Source organism: Benincasa hispida, chromosome 9 (genome assembly GCF_009727055.1).
Source record: "Benincasa hispida cultivar B227 chromosome 9, ASM972705v1, whole genome shotgun sequence".
Classification (NCBI taxonomy): Eukaryota; Viridiplantae; Streptophyta; class Magnoliopsida; order Cucurbitales; family Cucurbitaceae; genus Benincasa; species Benincasa hispida.
In genome coordinates, this window is record NC_052357.1 from 14,144,401 (window position 1) to 14,166,532 (window position 22,132).

The 22,132-nt window shown below is 38.4% G+C and overlaps 1 protein-coding gene across 2 annotated transcripts in view; it reads left to right on the plus strand.

Annotated features, from left to right (window-relative positions):
• The first annotated feature begins 943 nt into the window (after positions 1 to 943).
• LOC120086583 (protein SEMI-ROLLED LEAF 2-like) overlaps positions 944 to 22,132 on the plus strand; it is a 31,157-nt gene continuing 9,968 nt past the window's right edge. Inside the window, exons 1-9 of one of the 2 annotated variants that reach the window (XR_005484263.1) lie at positions 944 to 1,582; positions 1,960 to 2,034; positions 2,698 to 2,813; positions 7,017 to 7,131; positions 7,255 to 7,383; positions 8,386 to 8,433; positions 8,872 to 9,050; positions 9,132 to 9,328; positions 9,455 to 9,747. Coding sequence is in view for 1 of the 2 variants with exons in the window: in XM_039043310.1 (XP_038899238.1) it covers positions 1,445 to 1,582; positions 1,960 to 2,034; positions 2,698 to 2,813; positions 7,017 to 7,131; positions 7,255 to 7,383; positions 8,386 to 8,433; positions 8,872 to 9,050; positions 9,132 to 9,328; positions 9,455 to 9,747 (1,290 nt within the window). In the remaining variant the exon portion in view is untranslated. The remainder of the gene's footprint in view (positions 1,583 to 1,959; positions 2,035 to 2,697; positions 2,814 to 7,016; positions 7,132 to 7,254; positions 7,384 to 8,385; positions 8,434 to 8,871; positions 9,051 to 9,131; positions 9,329 to 9,454; positions 9,748 to 22,132) is intronic. The other variant, XM_039043310.1, reaches the window with a different exon arrangement.

Below are 22,132 nucleotides of genomic sequence, written 5' to 3' on the forward strand. Positions count from 1 at the left end.
CATTTTATTTGGAGAGCACTCCATAACATTCTTCCTACCAGAATAAACAAATTTAAGGAAGAAAAGTTTGAATATCACACCTTACTGTCCTTTCTGTAATGAAGAATTTGAGATTATCGATCATGTGTTATTTAGCTGCCGGTGAGCGAAGGAGATTTGGGAAAGAATTTCAGACTGTCATTGTATTTATGATGATTTCAATAGAAGCTTCAATGATAGATGGACCCAACTAAACAGGGCACGTTCCTGCGATGAACTCGAACTGGTAGCCATAACATCTTGGAGCATTTGGTCAGACCATAATAAGTTAATAAATGATTCCCCGATTCCTGTATGTTCAATCAAAGCTGATTGGATTCAGAAATATATGACCGAATATATAAATTCCAATAGTGTAATCACTAAATCAAAGAAAAATTTTCTTGAAAGCTCACCTAATCAAGTTAAGTGGATTGACCCTCTGGCTAGTTTTATGGAATATTGGATGCTACTTGGAGAAAAGAAGCTTCAAACCTGGGAATAGACATTGTTGCAAGAGAATTAGCTAGAAATTTGATCAAGTTTGAAATGTTGAACATGCAAAACAACCCTGAACCTCCATTATCAGAGATGTCAGAAATTCTGGAAGGAGTGAAAGCGGCAGAAAGATGAAGTTTCTCTGATATTATTTTCGAATCTGATTGTCTAACAACAATTAATCTTCTAAATGGTAAAGCGTTATCCCATCTTAAGGTTAAGTGTTTAAAAAAGAAAATAGATGAGCTGACTTCTTCTTCTTTTTTTTTTTTTTAATTTTTTTTAATTTCTTTAATTTTTGTATATGTTAAAAGAAATGGAAATAAAATGACCCATGAAGTAGCTAAAAGGGCTAGAAATTTCAAGATGTCGGGTGTATGGTGTGATAGCCTCCCAATTGGGCTCTTGCTATCAACTGTGAGGATGCATCACTTTCTATGGCCATGAGAGACAAAGATGTATTTTTTGCTGAAAAAAAAAAAAAAGATTAAAAATTAAAAATCGTTTTGTCTATAACAATAACAACAGAGGACGGTGGCCAAAAACAAAATAACGGCTATGGCATTTTGTGAAAACCAGGATGATGAGAAGCAGCAGAAATATAGCCGAAAATGGAGGGAAAGGGAAGAAGAAGGGTATAAAATGGCGTTGAGTTCCGCCATTTTTCGTTAGGTGGAGGCCTCGTAGATCCGGTGCTCTCGCGCTCTCAAACCGGACATCATCAATTCTTTCACTAATTTCCGGAGGGCTATTGAATACCACCGCAGGTCCTCCTCCCCAAGCACCGCTGGTAAGAATTCCATTCCCATTTTTTCGAATCCTGTCGATCGTTTCAACGACGATCGTACCACCGGAGTTGCGGGCGGAGGTGTATCTTTTTTAGGGGCGCCATTTGGGAATCCTTCTCATTCTTAGGGTTGAAAGAATAATGGCAATGGTTACGGGTCAAGTGATGATGCCCGTGTGTGAAAGTTTGTGTTTCTTTTGCCCTGCATTGCGTGCGAGGTCGAGGCATCCCATCAAGCGCTACAAGAAGCTGCTCGCCGATATCTTTCCTCGCTCTCAGGTTCTCTCTCTTTCTCCCTATGTCAAAAACATATTGTTGTCAATTGCAATTTCTTTTTTATCTAGGAATTTGAGTTGATCTCGTACCCATTTTAGTCGTGCTTTGGCCAAATCGTTGTATTGATCTTTGGCCCTTGCTTCTAAAAGTTTGTTTCATGGACCGGTGGTTGGGGTCGGATTCGCTAGTGGGCAGAGTTAGAAATTTTATCAGAGAGGGAAAATTTTACATTCTAAACTTATCTATATACATAACTTTTCAAAACAAAGATGGACGTTCACGTTACTGAGACATCAGTAAGGGAGATGAGTGTATAAATCATTTCCCCATTCCTCAGCATTCGGTTCTGAAATTGATCCTTCTCTTTCATATTATGGCAGGATGAAGAACCTAATGACAGAAAGATCAGTAAATTATGTGAATATGCATCCAAAAATCCTTTTCGTATTCCCAAGGTGCGACGTGCATGATTTTTTCTTTTGAATAATATCTTCGAACCGTGCTCTTGGATTATTCTGAAAGTGAAATATTTACCTTAGTTCTTTTTTGTCACTTTTCATCTTACATATCTAAAGTTAAAGATAATGTGTAGCAATTGCTGTGTGGCTTTAACTGTTATTGACAAGGTGGTTATGGAATTTCATTAACCTGGAGGATGAAGTGCTGGACTATGTTGATACGTATCAAGCATTTTGCACTGTCTTCTCATTTTCCCTATGAGGAATCGTATATTGTAGGAGTTGATAATTGGGATGTCTGTAGGAAACTTAGTTGTGAAATTTGGACTTTTTAGTCTTTTCATGATTGCATGATCATGCTCCATAACATTGAGACTGTTTACCTGGACTTGACAAACGTTTGATTTGGATACTTTAACAATGCTTTTTTTCCATTGAAACTTATTTCCCAGTTTGAGGGGTTCAGGATTTTCGCTGTGCAAGCATCTTCAGTTTTTTTCGTTTCTTCTGGCATACTTCAGCTGTTTGTCATTGCTATAAATTCATTACTTTGCCCCTTGGGCATGGGGCTACAGTACTTTCCCGATTTACCTTTAGTACACCCCTATTCTTATTCTTAATCACTTAATACTTTCATGAAATTTATTTTTCTTTTTGCAGATCACAAGTTATCTCGAGCACAGATTTTACAGGGAATTGAGAAATGAGCAACTTCACTCTGTTAAAGTCATTATATGCATCTACCGAAAGTTGTTGAGCTCCTGTAAAGAGCAAATGTGAGTTCCTTATTAATCTTGAAGTGGAGTAAAATCTTTAAATATTACTATCACTTTCCTGTATAGATGGAATCCCATTATACTCTAGTATGTAATTCTTCTCTAAAGTGGGAATTCTGAATTTGATTCAGTCGGTGTTGAGTGAAATCCTGTTATACTTCCTTTTCCTTTCTACGATGCCTACCTCAGTTAGTAAGGACATTGAAAGATTGACGAGGAACTTTCTGTGGGAAGAAGCCTACTTAGTTGATTGGGAGGTTATTTTGAACCCTTTGGAGAGTAAAGGCCTATTTATCGGAACATGCGGTTTACATAATGACATGGTAAAATGGTTGTGGCGTTTCCATTTAGAGCTTTTTTTTTTTTTTTTTTGGTGAAAGAGGAGTATTGTGAGTAGGTATGAACCTTACCCTTTTGAATGGGTCTCAGGAGGTAGGTTTTAAGGAATCTTGTAAGAGCCCCTAGTCTGGTATTGCCACAGCCTCAGGTGTTCCTATGTTCTCTTAGTTTATTAAATGTTCTATCGGGGATGGATCAAATACTTATTATTGGGAGGATTTTTGGGTGGGAGTGAAACCGTGCATGCTCTATTCCCTCATCTTTATCGTCTATTTGACAAAAGGTTGCATTGGAGGTGGGTTGTCGGGTTATTATTATTATTTTTTTTATTAATTGAAAATACTTAAGTTTATCTACAATACATGACTAATAACTAAAATCTCATTAAACTCAAATGTTAAATACCAAATATCCATGATATCTATTACAAACTTTAAATAAAAACAAACATCGTAACAATCTTAAAAAAAACATAAAAGATTCACAAATTCATCACTCTATAGTTAGTTAAACATTAAATTAATACTCACGTGCGCACACACACATGTATATTTGTTTGCTTGTTTATTTATTTATTAATATATGTAATTCGGATTGGGTTGGGTCAACTTGAAAAAAGTATTCAACCCGAGGCACAACCAAATCCTTATAGTTTGGATTGGGTAGTTTGGGTTGTTAGCTCATTTGAAGATGAGATTTTAGATCTTGGGTTCCAAAGCCCTCTGACGGATTTTTCAGTAGGTCTTCTTTCGGTTTCTTTGCAACTCTTCTCCTCCTTTGGGAGCCGCTGCATTTTTCTCTCTTTGGAAGGTTAAGTTTCCTAGGAAAATGAAAAATTTTGCCTGGCAATTGGCAAGTGTTGCATGGGAGAGTGAATACTCTAGATCGTATCTAGAGGCTTTCCTCCATGGTGTTGACCTTTAATGGTGTGTTCTTTGTAGGAGAGATGAAGGGGATTTGGAGTGGACCATTTGCCTTAGGATTGTGATTTTGTTAACTTTATATGGAATTGGTTCTTTAAGACTCTTGGGGTTGCGTCAGCTTGTAATAGCGGGTGTTGTTCGGTGTTTAGGAGGTGCTCTTGAACCCTCTTTTTTGTGACAAAAGAAAGGTTTTCTTGGCAGTCCGATATCTTCCTATGAGATGCCTATAGAACTTGTACCAGGAAAGCTAGATATGGTTGAGTGGTGGAAGCTGCTGATACAGGCTTACATCTCAGTTGTATCAATGATTTCTGAAGCAGCAAGTAGAACTTGTTCATGGCAATCAAATGAACTCAACTATGACTCGAGATACATCTTAACCCTCTTCCCCCATTCAAACGAAGGAATTTCTACCTTTCTTGGAATACTTTTGCATACAAGTCTTTAGGAACTCCTATGCCCTATGAACAAAGGGATTGCTCTTATTTTCTTGTTCTTAGTGCTTGATGCTACTATTTAGAGTTGCATTAGGACCATTTTGCCTTGTTATATAATTGAGACTGATGTATATTTGAGTTACAATGGTATTGCTAATGCTGTCTACTGAGAAAGATATGTGGAAAAAAAAGTACAAAGTTATTATGAACGAACACAAGGTAACTTCATTGTATTTGTACTCTAGTGTCACTTCCATTTTATAAGCTTTTAGGGCCCACCATATTTCATTTTTGTTCCTATTTTCAAATTGGTACAAGGTAGCTTGCTTGTTAAGGATCTAATCAGCGTCAAACTTGGATTAGGGAAAAAAAAACCTTTCCTATATTAGCCGGAGTACACTTGTACCAGGAAAGTCACTCTTTTTTTCGGCACTTGATAAAGGAATGCCACTTTGCTTAAGACTTGAAAATAGATTTATTGTTGGACAAAGCAGTCCGGTGTGGATTGTCGCTTAAGTAGCTAGTGAGCGGTTCTTTCGGGCGAGAAGTGGGCATCTCCCGCTATGCAAAAAATAGTAAAGCATGGAAAATAAATATTTGGTTAAACATCTTCTGTATTTAAAATTTGTTCTATTTTAGTTCTACATACTTTTAGAGATTAATACTGTACTTTCAATAAATCTTAAAATTAGTCTCTATTGTTAGTTTGTGATTAATAAAAGTGATCATCGGTCGAACAGAATTGGTTTTAGACAAAAATTGTCGCCGATGAATCGGTTTTCATCGGTCGGTTAATGGCAGTTGTGGAGACGAGGAAAACGCCGGCCGGCTGGTCGATTTTGTCGGTTTTCATAACAACATCAAACTTGAAAGAAAAGAAAAGAAAAGGAGAGAGAATATATAGATGAGAAGAGGAAGGGGTTGAAGAAGAGAATATTGAATCTAAAAAGAATAAAGGAGAAGAGAGAAAAATGCAAAAGAGAGATGGAGAAGAGAGAAGCTTCACGAATGGAGAGACAGAGAGAGAAGAAGATGAAAAGTGAGGAGAGAAAAATTTGGGTTAGAAGGAGAAAAGTTAATTGAGAAAGGGAAGAAAAGACAAATGCATGATGGAGAGCGAAAGAAGAAAATAAATTAGATATGGAATTGATGGAAAGAGAAGAGATGGACGTGAGCAACGGAGAAAATAATTTTTTAGTATTTAGTTTTTATTGATAATTAATGATTTTCATATCAACCAAGATGTAATGATGGAAATGAGAGAGAAAAAGAATTGTTTAGTGGTGATTTCACACCTTCCCATATATTTTCTTCTTTAAAAAAATGACAGTTTTTCTTTAAGTGCATACATCAATCGAGGTAAGTATTTGGAAATGTCAATACCATCGGTCAGTTTGGTCGAAAATGTGGGGTTTCAGGCCATCCGGCCGACCATTTTTTCGGTTTTTGAAAACAAAAAACCGCTGCCGACTGGAAAACCATCAAAACCGCCCGGTCAGCTCCGGTTTCCGGCTGTTTTTTGGTTTTTTGGTTTGGTTTGCACACCCCTTGGTTAACATTTTTTTCCTTAAAATATAGTTTGTATTAGTCATCCCTCTTTAGATTTTGAAAACATATTCACATGGTATATTTTCTTGAATGAAAATTATTATTGTTATTATAATCTTACCAAGTTCGTTAAAAATTAACTTCAAACTAAAACTAAGCACTTATTTAGGATTTAATGAAAGTATAAGAACTAAATTTAGACATTTGAAAGTACAAGACCGAAATTAAATGAGTCTTCAAGCACAACGACCAAAATGATATTTTAACCTATGTATTTTTATGTTTTTTACAATTCATTTTAAATAAATTATCTTGACACTTGGGGTTTTCTTTTTGTAACATATAGATAGATAAGGGATGAAGTTATGTATTTGTGTAAATTGTTGGATTTCTTAATGGCCTCAAATATTTGTTCCTCGCACAAGTCTTTTCCTTGTGATTGGATTTCAAATCAATATATATATATATATTTTTCACTTCATTGAATTTTCGTGATTCATGTGTAAAATGAAATTATATTGTTGAAGTTAAAAACACCATGATAACCTCTTGGACTGATGAGGTATAATTTAAATGACTTTTCTTATAAGTTTTGTGGAAAGCTTTTGCAATCGGTGGGAATTTGCTGGTGAATAATAATGGCGTGTTTGAGAGTGATTTCAAATTGTTAAAATCACTTTTATCATTTTCAAAATCACTCGAAAATACTTTTAATCATTTATAATCCATTTGTTATGAAAAATGCTTTTAAAAAATGTAAAATAAATATTGAATTGATTTTGAGTGATTAAATGTGTGCTTCGGAGTTGTTTTAAATATGAAAAAAATTATTTTAATCGTTTCAAAGTTCCTACCAAACATGCATCAAGCATGCTTATTGATTTGTGATGTCTCCTGACTTGATAATATATTACTTACATGCGTATGAAAGTTGTAATCAGAAAAAATTATCGCAGGCCTCTATTTGCAAGTAGTTTGCTTGGCATCATACACATTCTACTAGATCAAGCTCGTCATGATGAAATGCGAATTTTAGGATGCCAAGCTCTCTTTGATTTCATAAATAGCCAAGTAAGGTTTTCCAGGATGGCAGCTTATGGTTCTTTGGTCCATTTTTGAAAGGATATGTTGAATTAACATAGCTTGTTCCTTGTAAGTTCTCATTAATTTTATGTACTTTTATCGACTACGCAGAGGGATGGTACGTATATGTTTAACTTAGATGGAATGGTTCCCAAACTTTGCCTTCTAACGCAAGAAATAGGGGAGGAAAGGAGAGAAAAACAAATGCGTTCTGCTGGCCTTCAAGCCCTCTCATCTATGGTAATCTGCATCATATTTATTTGAATGTATTGCTATTTATTTTATCTTTATGTATGTACTTAAAGTGTTGGTCTTTCAAAGTCAGTAGACTGATTTTGAATCTCTACTTCTGCATATTGGAAGATAGAGTGGAAAAATTATCATAAAATGAAGCGCACAAACATTTCTTTTCTAAGGTCCTAGTTGACTTAAGCCATTTAGAGGACATTCGAATCAGAAAAGGTGTCTGAGACCCTTCTTTGGGTTTTGGTATAAGAAAGTAGTTGGGAGGATTGAAAATAATTGGGTTGAACAAAAATGAAGTTACAGATCTTTGAAAGCTTTGTTTCATTGAAAAATATGCAGTTATAGAAAAATGCCTAAAAAAAAAGTAGTAGACTACCAGGGAGGAGAGATTTCACCTTCCCTCCTAACATGCATATGTATTGAAGATCAAAGTGGAAAACTACTTTCCAAAATCAAGCCCGAAATAGTCCCATTGAAATGTGCCCTACTTCGACTCACTGAAGCTGAAATTTTGGGTTGGAAGATGGACCTCCGAGACCATCTTTCTGGGGCTGATATATGCTGAGCAGAACAATTGAATATTAGCACAAATACAACTACTTATTAGAAAAATTTTGCTTTTTTCAAAGTGCCAAAAAGCTTTAACTGCGGCTTTATTCAAGTGCATATTATCCACATTGTGGGGGTGGTGGGTATCATCTGCGTTAGGGTCAGGGAGGGACACTAAAGCAGAATGGACACTGTAAGAATTTTGAATCGAGAGTACCGAAAAGCATTCTTTTCATGAAAAGGAAACAAAACCCAAAAAACAAATTGTTGTCCTGAGCAATTTATTTATTTATTTACTTTTCCAATGTCTACTATTTTTATGCACCTTTTACATTCGGATTGCATTCCAAATCTCTCATTTTATGCAACTATTTCTGTTGAAGGACCATATTTGCTTTCTTAATAGTTTGCACATTATTTGCTTATCTGAGTGCGTTTGATCCGCAGATTTGGTTTATGGGTGAATTTTCCAATATATCAGCTGAATTTGACAATGTGAGTTGCTTTGCATTTACAGATACTGATATATTTTTCTTATAAATTTGGAAGTTAATACAACTTTTTTACCAGAGTCTACTGACATTTTGTTCTTTGCTATATCCCATCAAATTGAATAAGTATGAGGAAGCAAGATTGATATTTTGAATATTTTTTTATGGTTGGCTTATGATAAATATGTTAATCTCTAAAAGTTCTTATTTTATCTCTTAGTTGGATACCCTTTCTCTGAAGGGGTTTTGGGGGCTGGTTTTTCTTGTCGCCCTTGTATTCTTTCATTTTTTTATCAATGAAAGCAATTTTTCCTATAAAAAAATGTTAATCTCTAAAAAGTCTTGTTTACTCTAGATATTCACTTGTTTACTTGTTATTTCTTCTTTTGGTGGTATAAACTTTTGTCTAAAATTTAGTAGCATTTCACCTTCCATGAATTAGGTTATTTCTGTTGTCTTGGATAATTATGGGGATCTTGAACATACTTCCAGTTCTTCTGGCCATGATGAGCAAGATACACAGGATGCCACTGCAGTAGTTTCCCATTCACGTGAACACATAACAAGGATGTGTTCATGGAGGATGATAGTAACTGAAAAAGGGGAAATTATTGTATCTCTGTAAGTACATATCTCGGCATTTGATAATTATATTTGCATATCAATCTTACAAGTGCTATCATTCTTACATATATCTGACAGGGAAGACGCTCAGAACCCAGAATTTTGGTCAAGGGTTTGCCTACGTAACATTGCTAAGTTGGCAAAAGAAGCTACAACTATGAGACGTGTCTTGGAATCTTTCTTCCGTTATTTTGATAATGGAAATCTTTGGTCTCCAAAACTTGGGCTCGGTCTTTCTGTCTTGCTGGATATGCAGTTAATGATGGAGAATTTAGGTATTATTTTCCTTTGAGATCTTTCTAAAGTTGGTTGCTTTGAGATTTAAACTACTTCTTCCTACGTATTCCTATAATTCCATAATTGCACTAGTGATTCTTATGAAATTCATATATTTGATGCAGGGCACAACTCCCACTTTATGCTTGCAATTCTCATCAAGCACCTAGATCACAAGAATGTTCTAAATAATCCTGCCATGCAGATTGACATTGTTAATGTTGCCACCTCCCTTGCTCAGCGTACTGATGCCCAACCATCAGTGGCCATAATTGGTGCACTAAGTGATATGATGAGGCATCTTCGTAAAAGTATACATTGCACCCTTGATGACGCTAACTTGGGAGCAGAAATTGTACTGTGGAACCAAAAAAGCCAAGCTTCAATTGATGCTTGCCTTGTGGAGTTGTCAAAAAAGGTAGTTATCCTTTCATTTGTTTCCTCAAGAGCGGTTATTAGGTCAAAGTTTCCCATCAAACTGGTAACTAGATTCTTTATTCACATCATAAGTTACCAGGAAACACCTGTTTATAGGCCCCTTCATAGTTCATTATAACATTCCCACATTACTGTTGATAAAGATTACAGTTGTTCTTTTGGCTTCTGCATGAAGTATGGTGGGAGAGCAACAACATTTCTTTGAGATAGCGAGCAGAAAAATCCAGGTATGGAGGAAGAAATTGATATCAATTTTCAGCCATAATGTGAAGTGACGAGGATAATCCCCAGACTCTGATGAGAAGGATATTCAGAGTGAGTTGCAGCAACAGCCAAGATTCCTCGAAAAGGACCTACTTTTGGTAATTACTGTTTCCAATCAGAAGCCTCAAAGTTTGGGATGAATATTGACCTATCCTCATTTGATGGATGGTAGAATATTGAATAGGTTTGTGATTGGGTAAAAAATTGTAGAGTTTCTTCGTGTACACCAAGGAAAAGAGAGTCAACCTTCTTGTATTAAACTACAATCCAATATCTTCACATGGTGGGACCACGGACTACGGGCTAATTAAAAAGAGTAAGGGAGATGCCTACAAAATAGTGCCCCACAGTGAGCAGACTACTAAAGGACCACGCATACCTGCAAATTATAAGCAATTACTATGTGATTAATATCACAATTGATGAATTTTACAGAGTGAATGCAAGGAACAACATTAGTGAGACAAAATACCAGAAAATCTCAAGATTAATGGACTTTGATCTGCAGCCCCACAACTTATCTTTATCTCACAGTGGCCAGACCGTGACAATAATCCTCAAGATTGAAGAATAGCTGAATAAAGCAGCTACATAAGCTATCCATAGAAACAAGTGATGGACTCGCATACTATATAGTACACAATCAGCCCCAAAATGACATCAAGGACAGCTGATAAATCAAGAAAAGAGCAAGGAGGACTGAATGAGCAAGAGGACAGATTATTAAACTCAACATTACCTACAACTAATTAAAGAACTTATCAAATGTTACATGTTCCAAATAGGACACAGGCCAAATGAGTAGTGCCCAATGTAAGCTTGTTGGGTAACATGACCTTCAATTAATGCAACGTGGATGAGGAATACTTTAAAGTTCTTTTAGAATATCAAGAAAGATTTTCTACTACTGCATAACAATCAAGACCCATTGTGCAACCCAAACAAGGATGCAACCAAGAGGAACAAGTACACTTTGTGACTGGACTATAACTATAGGAGGAGGTTGACTCCCTACCAACACTACTATATAAAGGAGAAGAGTAGATTGAGTCCTAGGTGCTAGATAACAGAGTAATAACATTATCAAATGAGTTTTTCAACATCAGGTCTTGTGAATTAGTAAGTAGCCTATCCGTGTTAAGAGACCATTCACTTGGCACTACCCTACCTAATTTTCCCCATTATGGGATGGTCCTTTTAGATAAAGAGGTTCACTGAGCCAAGTATGAGCTCTCCTATGCAGTACTCACAGTCCTTACACCTAATTGGAGTGTGTTCGTGTGTGTGTGTATTAATAGGGCCATGAACAAGATTATTTTTCTGCAAATTATAGTCTAGGCCTAGGTTCCCTATTTCAGTGTTACTTCTAGAATAATTAAGTGGTGCATACTACGGCAACATTTTGTACGAGCTACTATTTGGACGTTTTAGATCAAAAGGACGTTTTGGCCTAGGCCTAGGTTCCCTATTTCAGTGTCACTTGATCTCCTAGAATAATTAAGTGGTGCATACTATGGCAACATTTTGTACGAGCTACTATTTGGATGTTTTGGATCGAAAGAAACTTAAGAACTTTTCAGAACAAAGAAAGATCTCTGGAGAAGAGATTACTCGTCTCCTTTTATGGCTCTTTATTGGTGTAGAAATGTTCTACCTTTTAGCAATTATAGCGTAAACTCTTTTATCCAATTGGAGATGTTCTTTGTAATCCATTTGGATGGGCATAACATACTCTTCTTTCAATTAGTTTTGAAAACGGGGTAGCTTTATATCAGAATATGACCTACAGATGTGTGGAAAGCGATTTTTATTCAAGACTGAGGGAGTGTTGTTTGAATGACTAGTAAATGTCCCCAGTAGCTTCACCTTGGCCGTCTGACTTCCTACTATTTTTGAAAGATTATTTTATTATTATTATTTTTCTAACTTTTAAGGAAGAAACATATGAATATTCTTAAAAGATATACATTTTTCCCTAGTCTCAATTAAAATTATATTTTCTTTTACTTTTCATCATTTTATTATCCATCATACTACTTTTCTTCATATATAAACATGTAAATTTATCTATTGTGCAGCTCATAAAAAAGAGCCTGAGCTTTTTTTACACCTCATGCTCATGCCTAAAGGCTATTGCGCTGTAGTTTGCTGTTAAGCCTCCGGTCCTCCCTTGCTCTTTCCAACTTCCGATTGAATAAGAAGATTAAAAAAATGAACAAGAACAATGGCAATCAACAATTTCCTCCAGCCTTTATTTATAACTTGACAACAGACGTTCCAACAAAGAATTTCAGAGGAAAAAGAAATTAACCCAAACAAGAGTGTAATCAACAAAACTCAATGGAAAACAAGAAAGTAAAACGATAGCAACCCAGCCTGGAATTCGAGAGGTGCTGGATCCTCTCCTAAAGGACAAATCCTCTTCAACCAAAATTCTCCTCCTCCTCCTCTCTTGCTCTTCCTATTTGTTTAGCTCCTTGTGGTCCCACCCCCAACGGCTTCCTCAACAGATTTGCCCTTTGCCACCATATCTTCATAATCCACTATCCCTCTAACTAACTCTTGTGGTGATTTTCCCTTTTTGTCCCTCCTCTTGTACGTGAATATAATGGGAGGTTTTACATTACCGCTCCTCTCGAAATGCACCTTGTCCTCAAGGTGGAAGGATGGAAATTGTTGCCTGATGTTCATTACCGACTCCCAAGTGGCCTCATTATCCGGAAGGCCCTTCCATTTAATAAGCCATTCTTGTGTGTTCAGTTCTCCATTCCATAGATTGCTTGGAACGGAGTGGTCCTTATTGAAGCATGGAAGGTGGTGTTATACCTATACTCTGCCCAAGCCAGCCATTTATTCCATCTATTAGGTTGCTCATTGCAGGAACACACCTTAAGTAGGTCTCCAAACACCGATTTACTTGCTCAGTTTGTCCAGCTATTTGAGGATGGAAGGCCGTACTTCTCCTTAATTTGGTTCCTAATGCTGCTTAGACTTCTCTCCAGAAATTACTCAAAAAGATCTTATCCCTATCCGTAATAATAGACTTGGGAATGCCATGGAGCTTGATAATCTCTTGTATGAAGATTTCTGCCACTTGCTTCGCTGAAAATGGATGCTTTAGAGGAATAAAGTGCCCATATTTGCTCAGTCTATCAACCACTACTAAGATGGAGTCAAAGCCCCCTGCCCTAGGAGGGCCTTCAACAAAATCCATGGTCCACTCTTCTAAGGTTAGTTCGGGAACAGGTAACGGTTGTAGCAGTCCTGCAGGGGTTAGAGATTCTGATTTGTTCCTTTGGCAAATATCACAACCTACCACGTATCTTTTGATATCACTCTTCATTCCTGGCCAATATAACTCCCCACTCATGTGTTTGTAGGTCCTTAAGAACCCCGAATGCCCTCCAAGTATGGAATCATGATAAGTGTGCAGTAAAGAAGGAATCAAGGTCGATTGTTTAGGAATTACTAACCTCCCCTTATAAAGTAGCCTTCCATTTGTCCATCTGTAGTTAGGTTTGCCCTCCGGATTATCTTTCAACAAGGCTATGGTCTGCTGTAGTTCCTCATCTTCCCCCACCTCCTTTAGTATGAGTTCCACATCTACCACGGCTGATGAGTACAACTAATAAGTTCGGACGGTAGCTGTACTCTAGACAGGGCATCTGCTGCTTTGTTCATCATTTTGGGCTGGTAAAGTATTTCGAAATCATATCCAAGAAGCTTGGTTAACCAACGCTGAAACTGTGGCTGTACTTTCCTCTGCTCCACCAAGAACTTCAAGGCTTTTTTATCTGAAATCACAGTGAATCTTCCTCCTAACAAGTAATGACGCCACCTTTGGACAGCTAACACGACTGCCATTAATTCCCTTTCATATATGGACTTGTTTTGAGCACGCTGTGAGAGCTTTTGGCTGAAAAAAGCTATTGGTTTGTCTCTTTGAGTCAACACAGCCCCCACCCCTGTTCTAGAGGCATCTGTTTCTATGATGAAGGGTTGATTGAAGTCTGGTAATGCTAGAACCGGACATGCCACCATCTACTGCTTCAGATCTTCAAATACTCGAGTGGCAGCCTCATCCCATTTAAAGCTATTTTTCTTGAGCAAACGTGTTAATGGGGCTGCCCTGGTGCTGTAACCTTGGACAAAACGCCGGTTATACCTGGTTAAATCCAAGAAACCCCTCAATTCAGTCACATTTGTGGGGCATGGCCAGTTGACCATAGCTTGGATCTTTTCCCCATCAACTTCAACCCCTTGATGTGATATCCAATGCCCCAAATATTGAATCCTTTCCCAGCAGAACACGCACTTCTTTTGGTTAGCAAAGAATTGGTTATCTTTTAGAATGTTGAACACCACTCCTAATTGAGTCTCATGTGGAAACATCTAGACTATAAACCAAAATATCATCAAAAAACACAAGTATGAAGCGACGTAGAAATGACTTAAAAGCCTGGTTCATAAGTGATTGGAAGGTTGTAGGTGCATTTGTGAGCCCAAAAGGCATGATTAAGAATTTGTAGTGCCCTTCGTGGGTTCTAAATGCTGTCTTCTCGATGTCCTCCTCCCTCATGCGGATTTGGTGGTATCCTGACTTTAAATCAAGCTTGGAGAATACAACAGTCCCATGTAACTCGTCAAACAACTCCTCAATTACCGGGATACGGAATTTGTCAGCTATTGTAGCTTGATTCAACCTCCTATAGTCTACACAAAATCGCCAACCACCATCATTCTTCTTCACTAGCAACACCGGACTTGAATAAGGGCTCTTGCTAGGCCGAATGAAACCAGCTTGCAACATTTCATGAACCAGTTTCTCTATCTCCTCCTTCTGCGCATGTCCATACTTGTAGGGCCTCACATTGATTGGATTGGTACCTTCCTTAATGGTTATTCGGTGGTCGACTGCCCTTTTATGGGTAAGTAAAGTAGACAAGCTGAAAACATCTTGGTTTTGATCTAATAATTCTTGAATCATGACAGGTAATGCCGGTTGGGCTTCTTCTTTCCTTCCTTCCTCTGTTCCTTCAAGGTCTTCAAACTCAAGATGCTGGAAATCTACTAGGAAGCCCATATCATCATCATTCCACTGCTTACTCAGCATTTTAAAAGAAACTTCAGCTTTAGTGAGGGAGGGATCCCCTCTCAACATGATAGATGCTCCATTCGACCAAGAAGCCATTGTCAATGAAGGCTAGTGAATTCCCATGAACTTGGTGGTACAAAGCCATGGCATTCCAAGTACCACATTCATCCTTCCCAACTCCATAGCCAAGAAATCTGCCTTCACTGTTAAATTTGGGAATGTAAGCTCTACCCCCTTACAAATACCCTTCCCTTCGATTTCACTTCCATTTCCTATCACCACCCCGAACTTTTTCTGTTGTTCCAATGGTATTTCCAGCTCCCTTACTGTTTCTTGATGGATAAAATTGTGAGTAGCTCTCGAGTCAATGAGTACTACCACTTCCTTGCCCCTGATTTTGCCCTTGAGTTTCATTGTTCCCTTTGCTGAGAAACCGAATAAGGAGTTCAATGATAGTTCCACCTTCTCTTGCACTTCAACATTCTTCAATTCAACCGGTTCTTCTCCTTCGACCAACTCTTTTTCCTCCATTTCCTCATCTTCATTGGCTGTAAATAACATTAGTTGCCTATTTTCCTTGAATTTACAGCGGTGTCCCGGTGCATATTTTTCATTACAACGGAAACAAAGTCCCTTGTCAGGTCGATCTCTGAACTCGGTGTCACTTAATCTCTTCATTGGGGCCTCCTTGTTGGGAAGATTTTGTTTTGTAGGAATGGGAACTAACGGCTTCACGGGCAATGCGATTTGCTTCATGGGTGGTTTGTCCATAGGCTTCCCCTGATGTTTATCACTTACTTCCCATTTATCATTTTGGCCCATCTTTTGGTTCAGCCCATTTCGACCCAACTCCTTCAAAGCCAACCTGAGTGCGATGTTTCAGTCATTTACTAACTGGGCTTCCTTCATACACTCGTCAAGAGTTTTAGGATTCCGACTGACCACTTCGGCTTGCAGCTCCTGTTCCAAACCATTCAAGAACGCATCCTTTAACACTTCCTCCGATAAGTCCGGCAATGACGCTGAGTAGTTGACGAACTTCTTCACATACTCTTGGTATGATCCTTCTTGACGAATTTTTAGTAACCTCGCGCATAAACTTCCTTCTCCAACCTCCGGTAGTACTCAAACAACCTACGTTTTAGCTCCTCCCAGGTGGTAATGGCTCTCCGGTTGTTACTCAATCGAAACCAATCGACTTCATCAGGGGCGAAGCTAATCACGACAACCTTCACCTTCTCGGCATCAGAGAGCTCATGTATTTGAAAAAAATGCTCCGTTCGATAGACCCATGATTCCGGATTGTCATCTGTAAACAAGGGCATTTCCAAACGTTTATACTTACCTCTGTCCAGGCTGCCTCCGCCGGAAGTGTGAGATGATTCCGCTTCCTCTACCTTCCCTTTCGATTTGAGGTTACTCCCCTCGATTAGTATCAACTCTTCCTTCTTTCGAGCCACATTGTTCTCTCGCACCTCCTCGGTAAGTTTCTTCAGGTTCTTGCACATGCCAAACAAAAGATCCTTTAGCCCTGCCATTTCCTTCTTCGTAGCCTCAATTCTCTCTTCCAATTGTTTTTGTGTCATAGCGCGCGTTTCCCCAGGGTTGCGGCTCTGATACCAAAATGTTAAGCCTCCGGTCCTCCCTTACTCTTTCCAACTTCCGATCAAATAGGAAGATTAAAAAAATGAACAAGAACAATGGCAATCAACAATTTCCTCCCGCCTTTATTTATAACTTGACAACAGACGTTCCAGCAAAGAATTTCAGAGGAAAAAGAAATTAACCCAAACAAGAGTGTAATCAACAAAACTCAATGGAAAACAAGAACGTAAAACGATAGCAACCCAGCCTGGAATTCGAGAGGTGTTGGATCCTCTCCTGAAGGACGAATCCTCTTCAACCAAAATTCTCCTCCTCCTCCTCTCTTGCTCTTCCTATTTGTTTAGCTCCTTGTGGTCCCACCCCCAACGGCTTCCTCAATAGATTTGCCCTTTGCCACCATATCTTCATAATCCACTATCCCTTTAACTCACTCTTGTGGTGATTTCCCCTTTTTGTCCCTCCTTTTGTACGTGAATATAATGGGAGGTTTTACATCTGCTTTAAGTAAACTGCATAGATGCAACTTTTGGATTTCGTCGCTCTTTGTCCGATAGAGAGGCGACAGAAGTGGCTGCTCTTTTTTCTTTACTTGAGGGTCACTCCTTTAGATCAGGAAGAAGGGATGTTTGTGTTTGGAGTCCCGATCCTTCGGAAGGGTTTTATTGCAAGTCTTTTTTCAGTGTTCGGTTGATCTTTCTCCCTTAGGTCGGTCGGTTTGGTTGAAACTTCTCCCTTAGGTCGGTCGGTTTTTTATGTTCTCTGGAGGATTAAGATTCCTAGGAAGGTGGGGTTCTTTTCCTAGCAAGTTCTTCATGGCCGGGCTAATACAATGGATAGGCAACTTGAAGTTGCCTTCTTTTATTGGGTCATTTTGTTGTATTCTTTGTCGGAAGGCAGAAGATCTAGACCATGTTTTCTGGCATTGTAATTTTGCAAGTACCGTTTGGAATTTATTTCTTCAGATGTTTGGTATGTCGTACCTTTGTCATAGAGATGCTAGTGTAATGATCAAGGAATTCTTCCTCAATTCGCCTTTTGGGGAGAAGGGTTGCTTTTTATGAATGGCAGAGGTGTGCACGACTTTATGGGTTTTGTGGGGCGAGCGGAACAATAGGGTGTTTAGGGGGTGGATAGGGGCCCTAGGGCGATTTGGGCCCTTGTCTGCTTCCATGTCTCTTTGTGGGCGTCGATTTCGAAGACCTTTTGTAACTACTCCATAGGAATGATCTCTTATAGTTGGAGCCCCTTCCTATAGATATGTTCCTTCCCTTTTTTTGTGGGTTTATTTCTTTTATATGCCTATGTATTCTTTCATTTTATTCTCAATGAAAGTCGTTATTTTCATTTAAAAAAAAAGAAAAAAAAGAAAAAAGAAAACTGCATCTATGCAGCTAAGCGAGTATTATTTCTAACACTAAATTTTTATGGTCTATTGGTCGCAAAGATGGAATTCACGTTGATTTAAGAAATGTGGAAAGGAACGAATATGTGGCCTGTACTGCAATCAGTCAAGCAAGTTGAGAGTTTTCATGTCCTTTCCATCCACCTTCTACTGATGAATTACTAAAGGTTTCAGTTCTATGTCAGGGGTTTGAACAAACTATGTGAAAACTGAAAGTTTATTTTGGACGGTATTATTACAGCAGGAGAGTTTGGAATTACCAAGGGAGAAACTGTGTTTTACACAGTTCCTTCCTACTGAACTTTATTTTGTAAGTATAAAGAAGATGCAGGAGATGACATTGAAAGCAGTATTAAGACAAAGGTGGAGACCTGTGGAACATTTTAGCAAGAAAACAAGTGACTCACAAAGGAAGCAGTCTAATGTGAATTAGGATTAATTTTTAACAAGACTGCCTCGACTGACCCTTGGCATAATAATACTCATCACTACTTAATGCACCTGCACCTGGTCTTCGTACAGAATTCAGAAGGGGTTAAAACAACTGGAGATATTATGCAGCTTCACAAGGATGTTATGAAGCAGATTGAAAAAGCCAGCAGCGAGTGTGAATGAAGGAGAAATTTAAGGAGTTTTAGGTCAATAATACAGATGAAGGGTAGACTTCATACTGCAATTTTTTTTCTTAAACTACGCCAGGGGAAAACTGCATTTTTGAAAAAGGAAGAAGAAAATATACAATATTTTACGTGGAAAATCCTAGAACAGGAAGAAAAAAGCACGATAGAAGAGCTCTTTTTATTATATGTTTCTTATGACCGATACAAGAGAGGGCACAGGTATAAATAGACCTGTAGGAAACCCTAATACAGGATAGGCAAAGTAAAAATGGTCAAATGCCTTTAGGGCTAAAATAAGAAGAGCCGCTATGTTCAACACTCCCCCTCAAATTGGGGCGTAGATATCAATAAGACCCAACTTGCTAACACAAATATCAAAGCTTTGCCTGAGTAACCTTTTTGTGAGAATATCAGCCACCTGTTGACCAAAAGGAATGTAAGGAATACTGTCCGGTCTTTCTTTGATGAAGTGTCTATCAATTTCCACGTGTATTGTCCTATCATGTTGAATCGGATTATTCGTTATGCTTTGCTGCTTTGTTGTCACAATAGAGCTTCATAGGAAGATCACTGTCATGATGGAGATCAGACAGAACTTTCTTCAACCAGATTTCTTCACATATTCCCAGACTCATTGCCCTGTATTCCGCTTCAGCACTACTTCTAGCAACCACACCCTGTTTCTTACTTCTCCAAGTAACAAGGTTACCCCACACAAACATACAGTACCTAGACGTCGATTTTCTGTCTACAAAAGAGCCTGCCCAATCAGATTCGGTGTAAGCCTCAATACACCATTTGTCAATTTTTCTAAACATCAAACCCTTACTCGGAGTAGTTTTCAAATATCTCAAGATGCGTTCTACGGCCTTCATATGCTCTTCGTAAGGTGCTTGCATAAACCGACTAACTACATTGACAATATAGGATATATCTGGTCTAGTATAGGATAGGTAAATCAATTTTCCCACTAGACGCTAGTATCGCTCTTTAATGATAGGAACTCTGTTAACAGAATCACCCAGCTTAACAATAAATTCTACCGGAGTATCAACAGGCTTACACCCAGTCATATCTGTTTCTTTCAGTAAATCAAGTGTATATTTTCGTTGAGAAATAGAAATCCTCTCTCTTGACTGTGCCACTTCCATCCCTAGGAAATACCTTAATTTTCCAAGGTCTTTAATCTCAAATTCCTTGGCCATTTTCTTCTTGAGCCTGATAATCTCAGCAACATCATCCCTTAATAAAACAATATCATCTATGTATACAATAAGAACAACAATCTTCCATGATATTGACCTTTCTATGAACAGGGTGTGATCAAAGTGCCCCTTCGTATAACATTGGGATTTAACTAAAGTAGTGAACCTCTCAAACCAAGCTCTCGGAGACTGTTTCAAACCATATAGAGACTTTCTGAGTTTACACACCTGATGATCAAACTGAGCTTCGAATCCAGGGAGAGGACTCATATAGACTTCTTCCTCTAACTCACAATTGAGAAACACATTTTGTACGTCGAGTTGATGGAGAGACCAATCTTTGTTCACTGCCACTGATAGGAGAACTCGAACTGTATTTAGCTTTGCTACTGGAGAGAAAGTCTCTGAGTAGTCTATTCCAAAGATCTGAGTAAACCCTTTAGCAACCAATCTAGCTTTGTATCTGTCAAGAGTTCCATTAGACTTATATTTTACGGTGAACACCCACTTGCATCCAACTATCTTATGCCCTTTAGGAAGATCAATCCCATGTATTGTTCTTCTGAAGAGCTCTCATCTCCTCCATAACTACAGCCTTCCAATCAGGAATCTCCATTGCTACATATATATTGTTTGATATGGCCACTGTATCCAGACTCGTAGTAAGAGCCCTGAACTCGGGAGATAAATTGTAGTAAGACAGAGAACTATGCATAGGATACTTAGTGCAAGACCTAGTACCTTTTCTCAACGCAATGGGAAATCAAGAGATGCATCATTGCTCTTTATTTTGTCAGATCCCTCATTGATAACATCACATTCAGTCTCCTGCCCCAGAGTCTCATCCTCTGGGGCTTCTTCCACAAACTCATCCCTACCTACAACCGTGTATTTTCTAGAGTTACTTCCTCAATTCTGTCATTCACAATCACATCCCCATCACACATAGTTCCCTCGGTACAAGTATCAGTATTACCAGAAGTTTTGTCGTTCTTACCCACATCACATATGCCACTCTCAACACAAACATCAAAATTATCAGAAACCGGAGTACCTTGAGCTGGTGTTGGGTCCGACTCATGGACGTTCGTCGAAGAAGCGATAGGTGACACTATTTTCTTCCTGAGATTCTTCGTGTAGTACGTTTATCCAAGGGACCTATTTGTTAGGTAGGACAATATTGTTTACACTCAAGATAGGTTCAGGAAGTAAATCTGTGGGAATCGAAGATGTGGACCAATTAGTCTCTTCACTAGAACTCTCCCCCTGAAGATGACTAATGGGAAAGAAAGGTTTGTCCTCAAGAAAGGTGACATCCATCGAAATAAAATACTTTGGTGAGGATGGGTGGTAACACTTATACCCTTGCTGATGAAGAGGATATCCGACATAGACACATTTCTGAACCCGAGGGGTAAACTTGGTATGATTTGAACCATGAGTATGGACGAAGGCAACGCACCCAAACACCCGAAGAGGGACATCAGGAATAAGATATGAGGTTTGGTATGACTCTTTGAAACATTTCAGAGGGGTGTGAAATTTGAGAACACGGGAAGGCATTCGATTGATCAGATGAGCTGCGGTCAAAACAACGTCCCCCCACACGTAGGAAGGAAGAAAAGTAGATAACATGAGGGACCGAGCTATCTCAATCAGGTGGCGATTTTTCCGTTCAGCCACCCCATTTTGTTGAAGAGTATATGCACACGAGCTTTGATGAACAATCCCTTTAGATGCCAAAAAATCATGGAAGGTATTGTTAAGAAACTCACGCCCATTATCACTCCGAAGGATGGCAATTTTTGTGACTGAGTTTCCACGGTCGTATAAAACTGTTGGAACATTGATGAAACTTCGGATTTATCAATGAGGAGGAACACCCAAGTAAGACGAGTGTGATCATCAATAAAGGTCACAAACCAATGTTTCCCAGTAGAAATAGTGATGTTTGAGGAACCCCAAACATCACCATGGATAAGAGTGAAAGGCTTAGATGGTTTGTAAGGTTGAGATCGAAACAAGACCCAATGTTGTTTAGCACGAATACACACATCACACTAGAAGGACAAGACATCAACATTATGGAACAAATGAGGAAATAAATATTTCATATATTGAAAACTTGGGTAACCAAGGCGAAAATGCCATAACATATAATCTTTTTCAGAAGT